General features: G+C 38.3%; 1 protein-coding gene across 1 annotated transcript; it reads left to right on the plus strand.

Moving 5' to 3' along the window:
* The first annotated feature begins 9,572 nt into the window (after window positions 1-9,572).
* Window positions 9,573-13,649, plus strand: LOC139745451 (potassium voltage-gated channel subfamily A member 1-like). The gene has a single exon (XM_071655840.1). It carries the CDS (start codon window positions 10,966-10,968, stop codon window positions 12,643-12,645), a length of 1,680 nt encoding a protein of 559 aa, XP_071511941.1. The 5' UTR covers window positions 9,573-10,965; the 3' UTR covers window positions 12,646-13,649.
* Window positions 13,650-13,977: the final 328 nt, after the last annotated feature.

Below are 13,977 nucleotides of genomic sequence, written 5' to 3' on the forward strand. Positions count from 1 at the left end.
CATTTGCGATACCTACCCACCGTATCACAGTACTGTACGTACCCGTGTCCACGCCAGTGATATACAAACGCACACGTATTTTGAGCGTGTTGAGTAGGCAGGGATATTTGAGGAGATCATTCTGAGAGGGGCGAGGTGGGTATGTTTACAAACACTGGAAAGGGGGCGGGGCTCAAATACCACGCCCCCCCCCCCCCCCCCGACACACACACCGTGTGTTACCCACTTTCACTCTAGAGCGGGGTATTACAATGGCTAAATGCAATCCGTAATTCATAGATCGACGTCACCATAATTAAAATTTCTCAAATGAACTTGAATTTACATTATGTTCATAATTATGAGATTTCATTATCTTGTTTCAATTCAAATATAGGGGGCCTACACAAAAGTTAGACAGGAAATTCATCCGCACGGACAACGTGATGGAGTAGGCCTATATCTTAAGAGTGAACCAAGAACATTACCTTAGGCCTATACAGGTTCTAGATGATTCGAAATTAAATAATTGGATTATAAACGAAGCCAAAAACACACATGACATTTACATTAAGCATTAATTAATGATGATAATTAGGCCCTATCTTACAGAAAGAATTTATCGTTTGTTTTCCAAGCACTGTAAAGTGCCAACGATGTCTGTAACCATTCACAAATCATTAATATTGACACTCATCAAAATCAGCATTAAGATTCCTTTCTCAAAAACAAAACAAAAATCCTTCACAGCGAAATGCACTATAGATAGTTGCATGATGTTGGCAGTACACATCCTGTTCTCATTCATTTTAAATGTCATAAAGAGATGGTTTCGTGAAGATTCCTGTGTTCATGACGCAATAATTATCTCAAACCCTTTCGCATACTGATTGTAGAGCATCACAATTATTCATATAGATATTTTGTCAAAACTTAATACCTGAAACTTTTCAATTTCACTACCTTCTTCTTTAGGTCTGATCTGGAAGAGACTTTCGATAATGTATTTCTCTTTCTGGGGTTGTTTTTTTTTTTGGAGGGGGGAGGGTGGGTCTAATTCAATTTATGCTCATCAAAAGCTATTATTTTGATCTTCAAATGTGCCTGGAATTGCATCCGAGGCATATTCTTTTTGTGCGAATCGTGAGTCTGTCGACATGCAGATCAAGTTCTTGACGCTTTGTTATTGTTGTTGTTGTTGTTGTTGTTGTTGTCGTCGTCTATGTCGTCGTCGTTGTTGTTGTTGTTGCTGTTTTTGTTGTTGTTCTTACCCATAAGGCCCTAGGTAAGTAGCTTTCACCCATATTAATCTGAGGTTAGGCAAGCCATAGACCAATATTAGGCTCTTCGAGGTTGGTACATGTATAAATACTGGGCAGGGGGAGGGTAGGGAGAGAGAGAGTATGCCTTTGAAAGTTTAATGACCCTATCATTTTGTTAAATGCTTTTCATTATTCAACATCTTATATAGGGTGACGCACTTTGATAAATACATGCTCGTGGCATTAACCAGACAAAAGTATTCTAAACTTCCATATTGTTATTTTTTTCAGGAAATTCGTTTCTACTACAAAGAACAAAGGATACAGAATTCATGATTCATTCTTATCTCCCCCTTCCCGATTTTCCATAACAATCTAGCACTTTATTTTCTTAACAAAACTTAACTAATAAACTTTTCTGCTCTGGCATTTATTTTCTTCTTGGCCCCTCTACCTCTCTGAGAGATAAGACCATTCCTCCTTATATTATTCAATGTACTGAATGTAACATGTATTACCTTATTTTTATAAAATGTCTGTGCAACTTTTTCTGATGCTTCTGTCTGGTCTTGTCCTAGTTCAATTATTTATTTTTTCTCTGAAACAGACGGATTTTGCCCAATGTTTCTTGCCTTTTGATGATTTTGGTAGGTCGACGGTACAATGAAAGTTCCAATCCTTCAAAAACAACCACAAAGTTATTGTTCAAAATTAATGATACAGCTATAGATGTACAAAAGTTCTGCAAGGTTTAGCAAACTTTTACGTCATTTAGGGCCTGCTATTATATTAGGCTGACATCTTGAAGTATTACAGATTTTTGTTTTGTTTCTTCTTTTGCCCAAAATGACTGAAACTAATTGAGAGAAGGAAGTTTGACGAGGGTACGCATATTAATTTTCTTATGCGCGGCGTCCCCTTTTTATTTAATATATACACTCATATAAAACTTTGGCGACTTTTGTCCGTGAACTCAATACATGTGAATATCAGGCTCTACAAAGCGGTGGAATAAAAGTTACTTTTTTTTTCCTCTTTTTTTTTTTTGTTCTTATTATCAACATTAGCATTTTCTTTCTGGCAAATAATAGGGTTTGTTTGATTTTCTGCAATACCTACATACATATTGATGTCCACAGTTACTACTGAAACAGCTGTGCCAGACAATGATATCTGTAATAATGGTATCATTATAGCCTATGGATATAATATGAGTGATCCCCGATCTATCACACATGAATCACCGACTGTTAAAATACGGTTTATCAATAGGGTTGCTATTTGCTAGGGATTTTCGTACCATGACCGGTCTTTGACATTTTACAGTAAAGTAGGCCTACTCATATCATACATGTATGGCGCCCTCTATATTCAAGATCTCGTTATTTTCGTGTATTGTGACTAGAGAGTGCAGTCACTTTCAATATAATAAAATGAAAAGGTGTTGATGTTATAATATCTTCATTAATCTTCTTCTCGTTCTTCTTCTTCATCTTCTGCTTCTTCTTCTCCTCCTCCTTCTTTTAATCAGGGGTTGCTCCAAAAGGAGGGATCCTGAAAAAAAAAAAAAAAACCATAACAAAATACATAACTTTCAGAGGCCTGGCCGGGGACCGGTCCACCTCGTCCAATGGAAGGGGGGGGGGGGGGGGGGGGGGGTTGAGAGGTTACCTTTGACTTTGAACATCCACGAGCGATACCTTTAACCGACATCTGCACCTCTCTGTTTGAAAATGCCTCGACCTTAAAGTCACTGTATTTTTTTCTTTATTTCCTTTTTTTCTGAATTCATTGGCCTGATTAAAAAACAAACAAACACAAGAACACAAGACGGGTGCACGTCACGAGATCAGCAACCACGAGTCATACAGCCCACGAGTCATACAGCCCAGCATGAGTTATACAACCCACGAGTTATACAGCTCAAGAGTCATACAGCCCATGAGTTCGACACTAAGCTAACAAGGCCCACGAGACCGACACATTAAGCCTCGTGTTATATGTGTCGAACACGTGGGCTGTTTTTACCTTATTACTGTCGAACTCATGGGCTTTATTTGCCTAGTGTCGAACTCATAGGCTGTATGACTCGTGAGCTGGATGACTCATGGACCTGTTTTCAGTGTCGAACTCGTGGGCTGTATGACTCGTGGGTGTCGATCTCGTGGGATGACCCCTAATTATACTCCACTGCGCATTGCAAAGTAATAATCATCCACGACATACAATATCATATTCAAACATAGAATGCATTGTTCTAAAGATGAGTTTTTAACCTGGTCTTGAACTCATTAATTATAGGCCTATAGCGTTGGATTATTAATAAACTCAATGTCGGAGATTTCAATTTACAACTACAGATTATAAAATTTCTGTCCATTCTTTTAGCAATTTTTAGCAAGTTATTTCAAAACACATTATTAGTATTCATGTAACTCTGCGAAGGTGTTTGTTCGTACGTCTGTTTGCCTTTAAATTTGTTTTGAATACAGTGATTCTTGAGATTCAATTCCGTTACTGAATGATTGTTGTTGTTGTTGTTGTTGTTCTTAAGTTACAGAGCGAAAATCCATGGAGTCGTTCGATTAAGCCTTTCCAGATGATTATGATGCGTTATGAAAACATAAGTCATTATAATGACGTTGTCGGACATTGTGTACATTCTGTGAATTATTCTACCGCATGTATATTGTTAAAGATATAAAGACTAGTGAGTGATGTTTTGTATAGACAATGGAGGAGATCATTGCACACACACACACACACACACACACATACACACACATACACACACACACACACACACTCACACAGTACAATCATGTTTTACTAGTTTACTTACACTTTTAAATAATACTTCTCTAAAAAAAAAAGTCATCTCCTTCAACTCACGAATTTCCTGAATTATAACGGACATTCCTGTTCACGTAATAAGTATTTACAATATCATACATCACGTAGATAGCATGTATACAAAAGACATGTTGCAGTTATATACACAAGTTATCTCTCTTCGTCTGTATAATGTTAATGTTCCCCCTCCCTCCTTCTCCGTGTCTCTTTCTGCTCCTGTGCACAACACGGGGACCTTCTCCCTATCGAATTTTCGATCGCATCCAATAATATGACACAGCCATTCCCCGTACGTCGCAGTTGTCTTGATGAAATGATGGATATAATCCATCACACCGTATCAAGTGAAGAAAAAAAAATGAAAACACGACTGTATTATTGTTAGATCCATCTCTCCCTCTTTCCCTCTCTCTCTCTCTCCCTCTCTGGAAAAAAAAAAATGTTGAGGCTTTATGGGTGGATGTTTCCTTCAATTAGCAAGCGACGAATAATGTATGAATATCATGCTTATATCAGCCACATAGTGATAACGAAATTCATGCTATGGAGGGGACCATGGGAGGGGGGGGGGGGGGGAGGGAGAAGAGAGATGGGGGAAGGAAGGAAGAAGGTTGGGTATAGGTGGAAAAGAATGTCATTATGGTATGATGTCTGGATGTGGTCGCGAACCAAACCGCATAGATAATACATTGTATAAATGTATCATCATGATCATACAATAGTAATCTAGATATAAGTATGTTTCTATTGTACGGCTACACATTACAACAATTTCTCAGAAGAAATTTTCTCGATGAAAATGATGCTGTAATGTAAACATGCTATTAAACAGGTTTTTCTTTGAAAGCATAACACCAGCTGAACGAAATTCATGTTTGTCAAAGAGAGAATGAATAGATTCCCCTATGCCCGCTTCTCCATAAAAACAAAAGCAAAAAACAAAACAAAACAAAACAAAACAAAACAACAACAACAACAATTACCTTATTATAATCTTACATTACTATAATGCAATGACTCTGAACGTTTTATGGCTTCGATATAATTGTAAGACAGATAAATACATTTATGCATAAAGTCCATATATATATGATATATAATAATTTCATGTTATATACAAAATTAACATATAATCATAACATTAATAATGTATACCTACACGCACTCACACACACACACACACACACACACACACACACACACACACACACATATATATATATATATATATATATATATATATAACATACATACATAATCGGTGCACCTTTTTGAAAACTCGCCCCAAAGAGCCCAAGGTTATGTTGAGCATTTCCATCTGCCATGCGAATGCTGCGCACTCAGCCTACAGAAGAAGGGGTGTATACTGTACTCTATCGATAGATTAATAAACACAATTTATTGTGTTGCACCAGACAATTGTCTCCCTCGCTTAAAGCTTTAGTGTGAGTGTGGGATTTTCATTTTCACGAGAAAGAATAAAAAATGGGTGGATAAGAAATCTGAAATAGGTTAAAGGGATCGCATACAATTTTGGTTGAGAACTAATTTCAGGTTTGTAAAATTTTTTTTTTTTTTGGTGAGATAATGAGAAACCTCTTATGAAATATGGGAGAGCATGTAATTCTATGAGGAATTCAACGTTTATTTGATGAAAATTGGTTTTAAATGGCTGAGACATCCAAAACAGAGCGATTCTAATAAAGTGTGGGACTCACACTTTATTACGATCGCTTTGTTTTACTTTGTTTTTGGATGTTTCAGTCATTCCAAACCCGATTTTCATCAAATAAACTTTGAATTCCTCTTAGAATGGTATGCTCTGTACTATTTCATAGTGTTTTCTTGGTATCTCGCAAAAAGTTTAAAGCCCAATTCTCATCTCCACCAATACTGTACTATCCCTTTAAATTTGACAGAGTGGACGGGCAGGACCGTAACAAAGTAACAGTGCTGAACATGCATTCTATTCTAAGTAACGGTATACACGGACCGGTACAGAGTCATTTTCATTATTTTTCTTGTTAGCATTGAGCCAAAAGCATAATAGCAGAGAATTCTCAAGTTGCGATGTTTCACTTTAAAGGCATAATTAACCATTTGCAGATAAAACGAAAGCCCAACATTAGTGCTTTAAAATAGTTCTAAAATGTGAGTTAGGGATAGAAACAATAACCAATGTAAAAATTTGAACAAGTATAATCGATGTTAAGTATTGTTACATATACAAAATGTGAACAATAGTTATAATAAAAGTGTTTCCAGGCTAAACGGTCTTATACAGTTATGGTTTAATGAGAAAAATAGTGACATCTCCTTATATTTTAGGCTTTCTTGCAAAAATTTTGTATGGTAGGATGTTTCGTGATACAACTGACCTGCACTTATGCATCAAAAGTAACATCTTGAACATTCTTTTTTTTTAAAGAAATCACTGCTCCCAAAGGTGAACAGGACCTTTAAGAGTATTTTTCCCAGTACATGCACATAATTTCAGGCCATGTACTGTGTCTGTAATTAACAATCAATGTAGAAAAAAGTAGAGATTACGGTATAATAATAAACAAGTGAAGAGTTTGTTTGCAAAAACCGATAAGTCCATATTTGTCAAATGGAGATATTTGCGATTAAAGGTCAAGAAAAATAAAGAGAACAATACGAAAATTTTTGCTTCTTTTGACCATAACTACAAAAATATACATTTATATGTAGTGACCGATATATCATTTAAAAGGTATTATTTTGTACTTTATGACAGAGACCATACTTCAAAATCTTCAAAAATGGACTTATCGGTTTTTGCAAACAAACCCTTCAAGTATTCATGCTTTGTTTTTCTGTCCTGTGTCTAATTAAAAGATCAACAAACAGTAAAGGCTTTAACTATTTGAAGAGTTTGTTTGCAAAAACCGATAAGTCCATTTTTGAAGATTTTGAAGTAAGGACTGTGTCATAAAGTACAAAATAATACCTTTTACATGATTTATTGGTCACTACAAGGTACACTTTTGAAGTTGTGGTCAAAAGAAGCAAACATTTTCTTATCATTATCTTTATTTTTCTTGACCTTTAATGGCAAATATCTCCATTTGACAAATATGGACTTATCGGTTAATGATAAGAGGGGTACCAGAAAGGTTTCATTCTGTGTTTTTATGACGTGCATTGGTACTATACAGTCACAAACTCATTAACAGTTATCCTTTTCTAGCGTATTTCAGTACTGTCTTATCACTGAGCGTGCACGCGTAAAATGAATTCAATCTGTGACGCATACTTATTATCACAGAGCATTGTCACTGTATGGGCATTTTGCGGGCATGATTTCTTTCAAGATGGTGGCCCAAACTAACGCAAGTGCCCCATGCGTATTTACAGCATTTGAAATAAGTTATACCATGATTATGTTATATGTAATAAAAACAAATACTTTGAAATTTCTTTCACGCGAAATTTCGGTTATGATAGCTTTTTTTTTTCTGTTTGGTATCTTGACTATACGCTATATTCCTATTCGAATAAGTACCGATATATTATTTCCATTACAACTCTTTAAAAATACTACCATGTTTTGATGACAATTGTCAAAAAAAAAGAGAGTGACCCCCTCCCCCAGGAGTTAAATCCTGCAATAAAACAGCTGAAGGACGAGAGAAGATCAAACATAGTAGCTTACAGCCATGACAGTGATTATTACACAAATAATTGTGACATCATGCGAATTAGACCCACTCGTATACCAGGCATTTTTTTTTTCTTGTGGCAATGCGCTTTCACGCTTCATCCTCTTTTTTTCATCTTTTTATTATAATGATTGCCTTGATTTAGATATCTCAGCCATTTCAAAACCTACTTTCATCAAACAAACTTTTAATTCATCTTAAAATCACACGCTCTTTCATATTTTGTAAGAGGTTTCTCATTATCTTAAAAAAAATCATCATCAAGAAACGTTGGAAACCTCAAGCCCCATCTCTGCCGAAACTGCACATCACTTTATATTTCTATTATTCACATAAAAAAAAGAAGAAGAAATAAATACGTATAAGAGGCTGAGTTGTCTTTTGAAGGTATGTCTCATAATATGCTAACCAGGTTTGCTGGTCACAATTTGCTGCCTACACTAAATACGTGAACCTTGCATCATTCTTAACGTCAATATTTTTTTTCAAAAGATGATGATACAGATCAGTTAGTTTTTACCTTTAACGTAGGAAGTATAAAAACCATTTCGTTTCAATTCCAAGTTATTTGAACATATCTGAAAAGAATGACATTGCGATAACATGATGAGATTTAATCAAACATTACGAGGTGAGGCAAATAGCAATATTAATACACAAAATCCATCACGAAATAGTGGCATGATATTCCTCCTGGTGGTAATATATACATGGTGCAATTCAGGAAAAACACTCTTTTCACCCACATGTAAGCGAATTAAAAACCGATGATGGACCCCCCCCCCCAAAAAAAAAAAAGAAAAAAAAGAAGAAGAAGTGAACTTGATGATTATACAATATGAGTGAACGATAAGTAATGAAACTTTGGATATCATAAGCTCGTGATCTATTGATTGGAATAAACATAATTATAGGAAGACCTATCAAGGCGACCAGCTTAATTACTAAGAAAATTTGAACAGCTTGTTATGTAACAAGTTAGGTATTACTGAAAGGTTTACATGGTTTAGGACTGTTTTGCTCTGATGATAGACTTACTTTAAATTGTTTGAGAATGGCGCTTAACATGTTTTGTGATCAAACGCCTCATTTGCAGGACAATTTGTCAGCTGCAAACACCGGGAATGCAGCCTACAACTATTGTGGCGCCAGTCAGTTTGATGACGCCGCTTCTGAAAATAGCTCTTACATATTAAAGAAAAAAAAATGATTGAGTAAACTACTAACAGCTTACTATATAGATTGTTCTACTTTTGTTGTTATTTTCTGGCACGGGTTATCTCAGCAGCCCACATAGCAATGACAAAACATCAGAATATCTCCACCATATATACCACCAGCAGGACCACATTTTGACACCTGCTACTCACCTTGGTCTATACCTCTGTATGGCGTAATTGGCCTAGATTATTCGATAAGAAACAGCAAGCAAAAGATGAAAGAGGGAAACTCTTCACTATTATTCTATCAGTTGGAGGCACGTGCACTGGTCTACTATTTCATCATAAAACAATGCGAAAATGATTAAAGGCGTTTATGTTCTTATTCCACAGTTATTGAAATATAATATATCCCTTTTCTTCTACCATTTTCCCAGTTTGGATGTTAGCGCTGCCCAGCACCGCGCAAGAAATGCATTATTTTGTGTGTGTGACAAATCTCTGCTACGCAAGGCACAAGACACACACTCGTAATTATACATGTGTACACGCGTTTCGTGCATTATAGGGTCTGCTCAGCAAGTCTGGCGGGCATATCATTATGTTCGTCGTACCGGGATTACGCCATTTCGCCCGCCCTAGCTCTGGTACTTCTCCGTGGTAGAAGTCAACGAGAGACTGAAAAGGGGCTGCAGAGGGAGAGGCGACGAACGGGGCCTCTACGAAGCTTGCAGCGACGACGGCGACAGGCGACCGAACTACCTACTTTCTCTATCGCCATTAATGCACGCGCTTCGCCATACGTGCCATGGCCTGTGTGTTAGAGCGCCCCAGTGTTACCAGCTACCGTAGATAGTAATACATCGCCCTGCGCATCTATCTACCTCTACCAAGATACTTCAGTTGTACGGCACGCACACATGCTGCGTGGAGGAGATTGGGCAGACGTTAGATGCCTGATGAAGCGATGTGAAAGTTTAGGGCCTGCTTGAGGCATGGAGCTCGACTCTTATCTCGTCATAGATAGGGGGAGGAGGACCAGTATTTTGCGGTGGTTCATCCACGAAATCGAGGAAGATTCGTGATAGTTTCGCGCCCGACACGAGAAACTTAGAGACGGGCAGAACTCGCAGTCACAGTGCTCGGTTTCTCCATCCATCTTCCATGTTTACATCCAGTGATCATTATTCGCTGCGGAACAGAGCGAACACAACCCATCACGTACAATCGGTGAGGCTCGTTAGTACAAAACTTTCCGTGGACAGAACTCGGAAATGTTAGCCATGTAAGTGGTGAAATGTCTACAACATTTGGAGCTGTAATGGGCGTTCTACCTGTAAACGAAGCACACCTTTGCCATTTTTCGTGAGTGTGCGTTACACAAATTGTCTCTCATCAGATAGGGAGAAAGGAAGGAGTTTGAAGTGAGAGTGAGGTTATTGCTTGCTCTCCGGTGGTATCATTCATAATCGTCAACTGATACTATAGGTTTCCCTCCTTTTATTTTTGATTGATGTCATTGTGGTAAGTGAAACAAACCCAATTGCCAAATTCACTAGCAAATATACACCTATCCCTGAGGGGATTCAATCCCACTTTGCATCTGTATGTTTTGTGTGGTTATATATTTCATCTGAGTATATTACCATGTTGTACTCTTGCTTGGCTTAATGCAAGCAAACAGTGTTGGTTTGAGTATGATATTTGTGCACAGAATAACAATTTAAGTTTTGCATTTCATTCAAGAAGTTTCCTTAGCTGTGAAGAGTGTTTATAGCTTCAGTCCCCCAAGTTTTACACTTTGCAGCTATCACGTCTTATCGAAACTTGCATTTTTTGTTCTATGTCTGCGCGATTCTTTTTTTCTTTCTAAAGTGGAAACCCCCAACCGCCACCCTGTTTAATAAAATAGATTTGATCGAGCGGTGGGGTCTAAACCCCGTTTGGTCTCGGTCGCACTCCAGAGGGTTGCGCCCGTGGTCCGGGGCCCAGAAGGGGAAGCCCCTTACCTCACCGGGAGGGTCCAAAATGGAGGCAGCCATGGCTGGGATTGAGCCGCAGGGGAACCTCTACGCAACCCCGCAGCACTACCGACGGTCCCTGACGCACTCGCCTGGCGGAGCCAGCATCGGACCGGGCATGAGCAATTGCCGGTCATTGCCACGGTTACTGGAGCAAGGTGATGACAGCAGCGACAGTGGTGATGACATGGCAAGTGAGGATCCTGGATGGGAGAGAGTAGTTATCAATGTCAGCGGATTGCACTATGAGACACACCTGAAAACCCTCAACCAGTTTCCGAACACTTTACTAGGAGATCCTCAGCGTAGAATCAGATACTTTGATCCCATACGGAATGAGTACTTCTTTGATCGCAACCGGCCAAGCTTCGATGCCATTTTGTACTACTACCAGAGTGGAGGTCGGCTACGAAGGCCTGTCAATGTCCCAATCGACGTTTTCACCGAGGAAATCAAATTCTATGAACTCGGCGACGACGCCCTCACAAAGTATCGTGAAGACGAAGGCTTTATTCAGGATGAGGAAAAAGTCTTGCCTAAGAATCTCTTTCAACGTAAAATGTGGCTTCTATTTGAATATCCCGAGTCTTCGCGCATAGCAAGAGTTGTAGCTGTGATATCAGTGTCTGTAATTCTCATATCTATCGTTATCTTCTGTATGGAAACAATGCCTGAGTTCAAAGATTCTCGTAAAATCAGTCAGAATGGCCAAGAAATTAGCTGTGGGGAGTCAGTTGCGACAACAGTGCCCACTCTTACTCAGGCGGGTAACATGTCGGAAGCAGATGCTGCCGTGTCAAAGGACGACCTGGCAGCATACTTCCAACAACCGTTCTTTGTCATAGAGACGTGCTGCATTGTTTGGTTCACATTTGAGATTTTGGTACGCTTCCTTTCCAGCCCAAGCAAACTCAACTTTGCAAAAAACGTAATGAATGTCATTGACATTATAGCAGTACTTCCTTATTTCATACAGTTGGGCACCATGATCGCACAGTCCTCCACTGACACCAACAGCCAGACAATGTCTTTAGCCATCCTTCGTGTTATCCGACTTGTGCGCGTCTTCAGAATATTCAAGCTGTCTCGACACTCGCGGGGCCTACAAATTCTTGGCCGGACTCTAAAAGCCAGTATGCGAGAGCTTGGCTTGCTCATATTTTTCCTCTGTATCGGCGTGGTCTTGTATTCCAGTGCCGTGTACTTCGCCGATGCAGACAGCGTAGATGATAAGGGTAAGCCAGTCTTCAGAAGCATCCCAGACGCATTCTGGTGGGCTGTGGTAACCATGACTACCGTGGGTTACGGTGACATGAAGCCAAAAAGTACAGGTGCTAAAATTGTGGGGTCGCTGTGCGCCGTTACCGGCGTGTTAACAATCGCGCTACCCGTTCCCGTAATCGTGTCCAATTTCAATTATTTCTACCACAGGGAGGCAGACAGTGAAGATTCCTCAAACTACTCACATGTGCCCAGTTGTCCGTTCCAACAAACGCCCTCTATAGAGGACAAAAGTGAAGGTAATAGTGAGTTGGATTCGCATGACTTTGTGGAGATGGAGGAGGGGCTACTTGAGTCAGGGAGTAAGAAATCAAACCACAATGGCAATTCCAAATCCAATAATGTTCAGGGTAATTGCGTCAGAAATAACAATCTGAATGCTCTTAGCATAGAAACAGACGTCTAACCTCGTAGCTTATGTTTCTGGACACACCTGCAAAATCGTTAGCCATATTTGTAGTTTTTATCTGAAGGTTAGACCTTCTTTGTACTATACTCCTGTGCCGACACATACTCCATATTTAGACATGGGCATATCAGTCCAAACATATAGCAAGTCAAGTTGACACAAATTTCCCATTTAGACTCAATGAACAGAGAGATTAGCATATTATAGCTCAATATCTGACTTTGCGCATGACTGAGATATACATGTACACAGCCAATGTCATAGACCATTGGCATCATATACTGTATGGATGCGAACATATTCTGACATTATATCTGTATCAACAGCATCCGCAAACATGAATTATCGCCATGTAGTGTGACACTGTGAGTTGGGGGTAGTTGAGGGTACTCACACAATAATAGCTTATTCCGTGTGCATAGATACAGGAACATTAGAGGAAGAAATATTTATCATAAGTCATGCTCATTACAACACAGTATTTGCCTCATGCAATTTAGGTCATGTGTGATTATTGAGTGAATTTGATGTGTATTAGAGTTGATTACACAGACAACAAATTTGATAAAAATGGAAAGAATTAATCCTAGGACCTGAGTACATGCCTTGTAACTGTAAACCTAAAACTTTACAATTATATTCCTGTAATGCTTCCCTAGTGATTTCTTTATTTGTAAATATGATGTATTTACATGACTATCACCTCTGGTATATATATACACACAAAACATATACATCATTCATTATAATATCAACAAGCAATATATGAACAAGCACAGTAGCCTTTCACTTACATTTGTTTTGGGCAAATTTAATATGTTTTTACTTTGCTCCACATTTTGAATAGATGCTAGGCTAGGTGATTTCAACCCTATCCTATGTAAATACAAAGATATATTCACATTTGTATTACTTTTTACACAAAAATATCACAAACAATGCAGTCAAACTGCATTAATTAAAAAAAATGATTATATGACTTGTTTGCACTATGCATCTTATGAAATACAGTCTTATGTTTGTGACTAGGATAGTGTAAAATTGTCAACTAAGTTATGATATATCATTTTGTGTGTTTTTGTTTTCATGTACACGTGTAAGATATGATATTTTGTTTTCATCATAGTCATGTATCACATATTATGTATCTGCAAGCAGTTCATGTGTGCTTATTTGTATCTTTAGGCCCCCAAACCACTGTAAGACTTTCATCCATTCTGCTAAGTTGTCAATATTCTTCAAATAGATATTAACCAAAAAGCAGCCGCAATAACTACATGTATGAAGAGTGATCATGCAAACATGTGTTTCCCTTTAACTAGAATGAGA

Source organism: Diadema antillarum, unplaced genomic scaffold (genome assembly GCF_040938485.1).
Source record: "Diadema antillarum isolate AM-2024a unplaced genomic scaffold, OU_Dant_1.0 seq00001265_RagTag, whole genome shotgun sequence".
Classification (NCBI taxonomy): Eukaryota; Metazoa; Echinodermata; class Echinoidea; order Diadematoida; family Diadematidae; genus Diadema; species Diadema antillarum.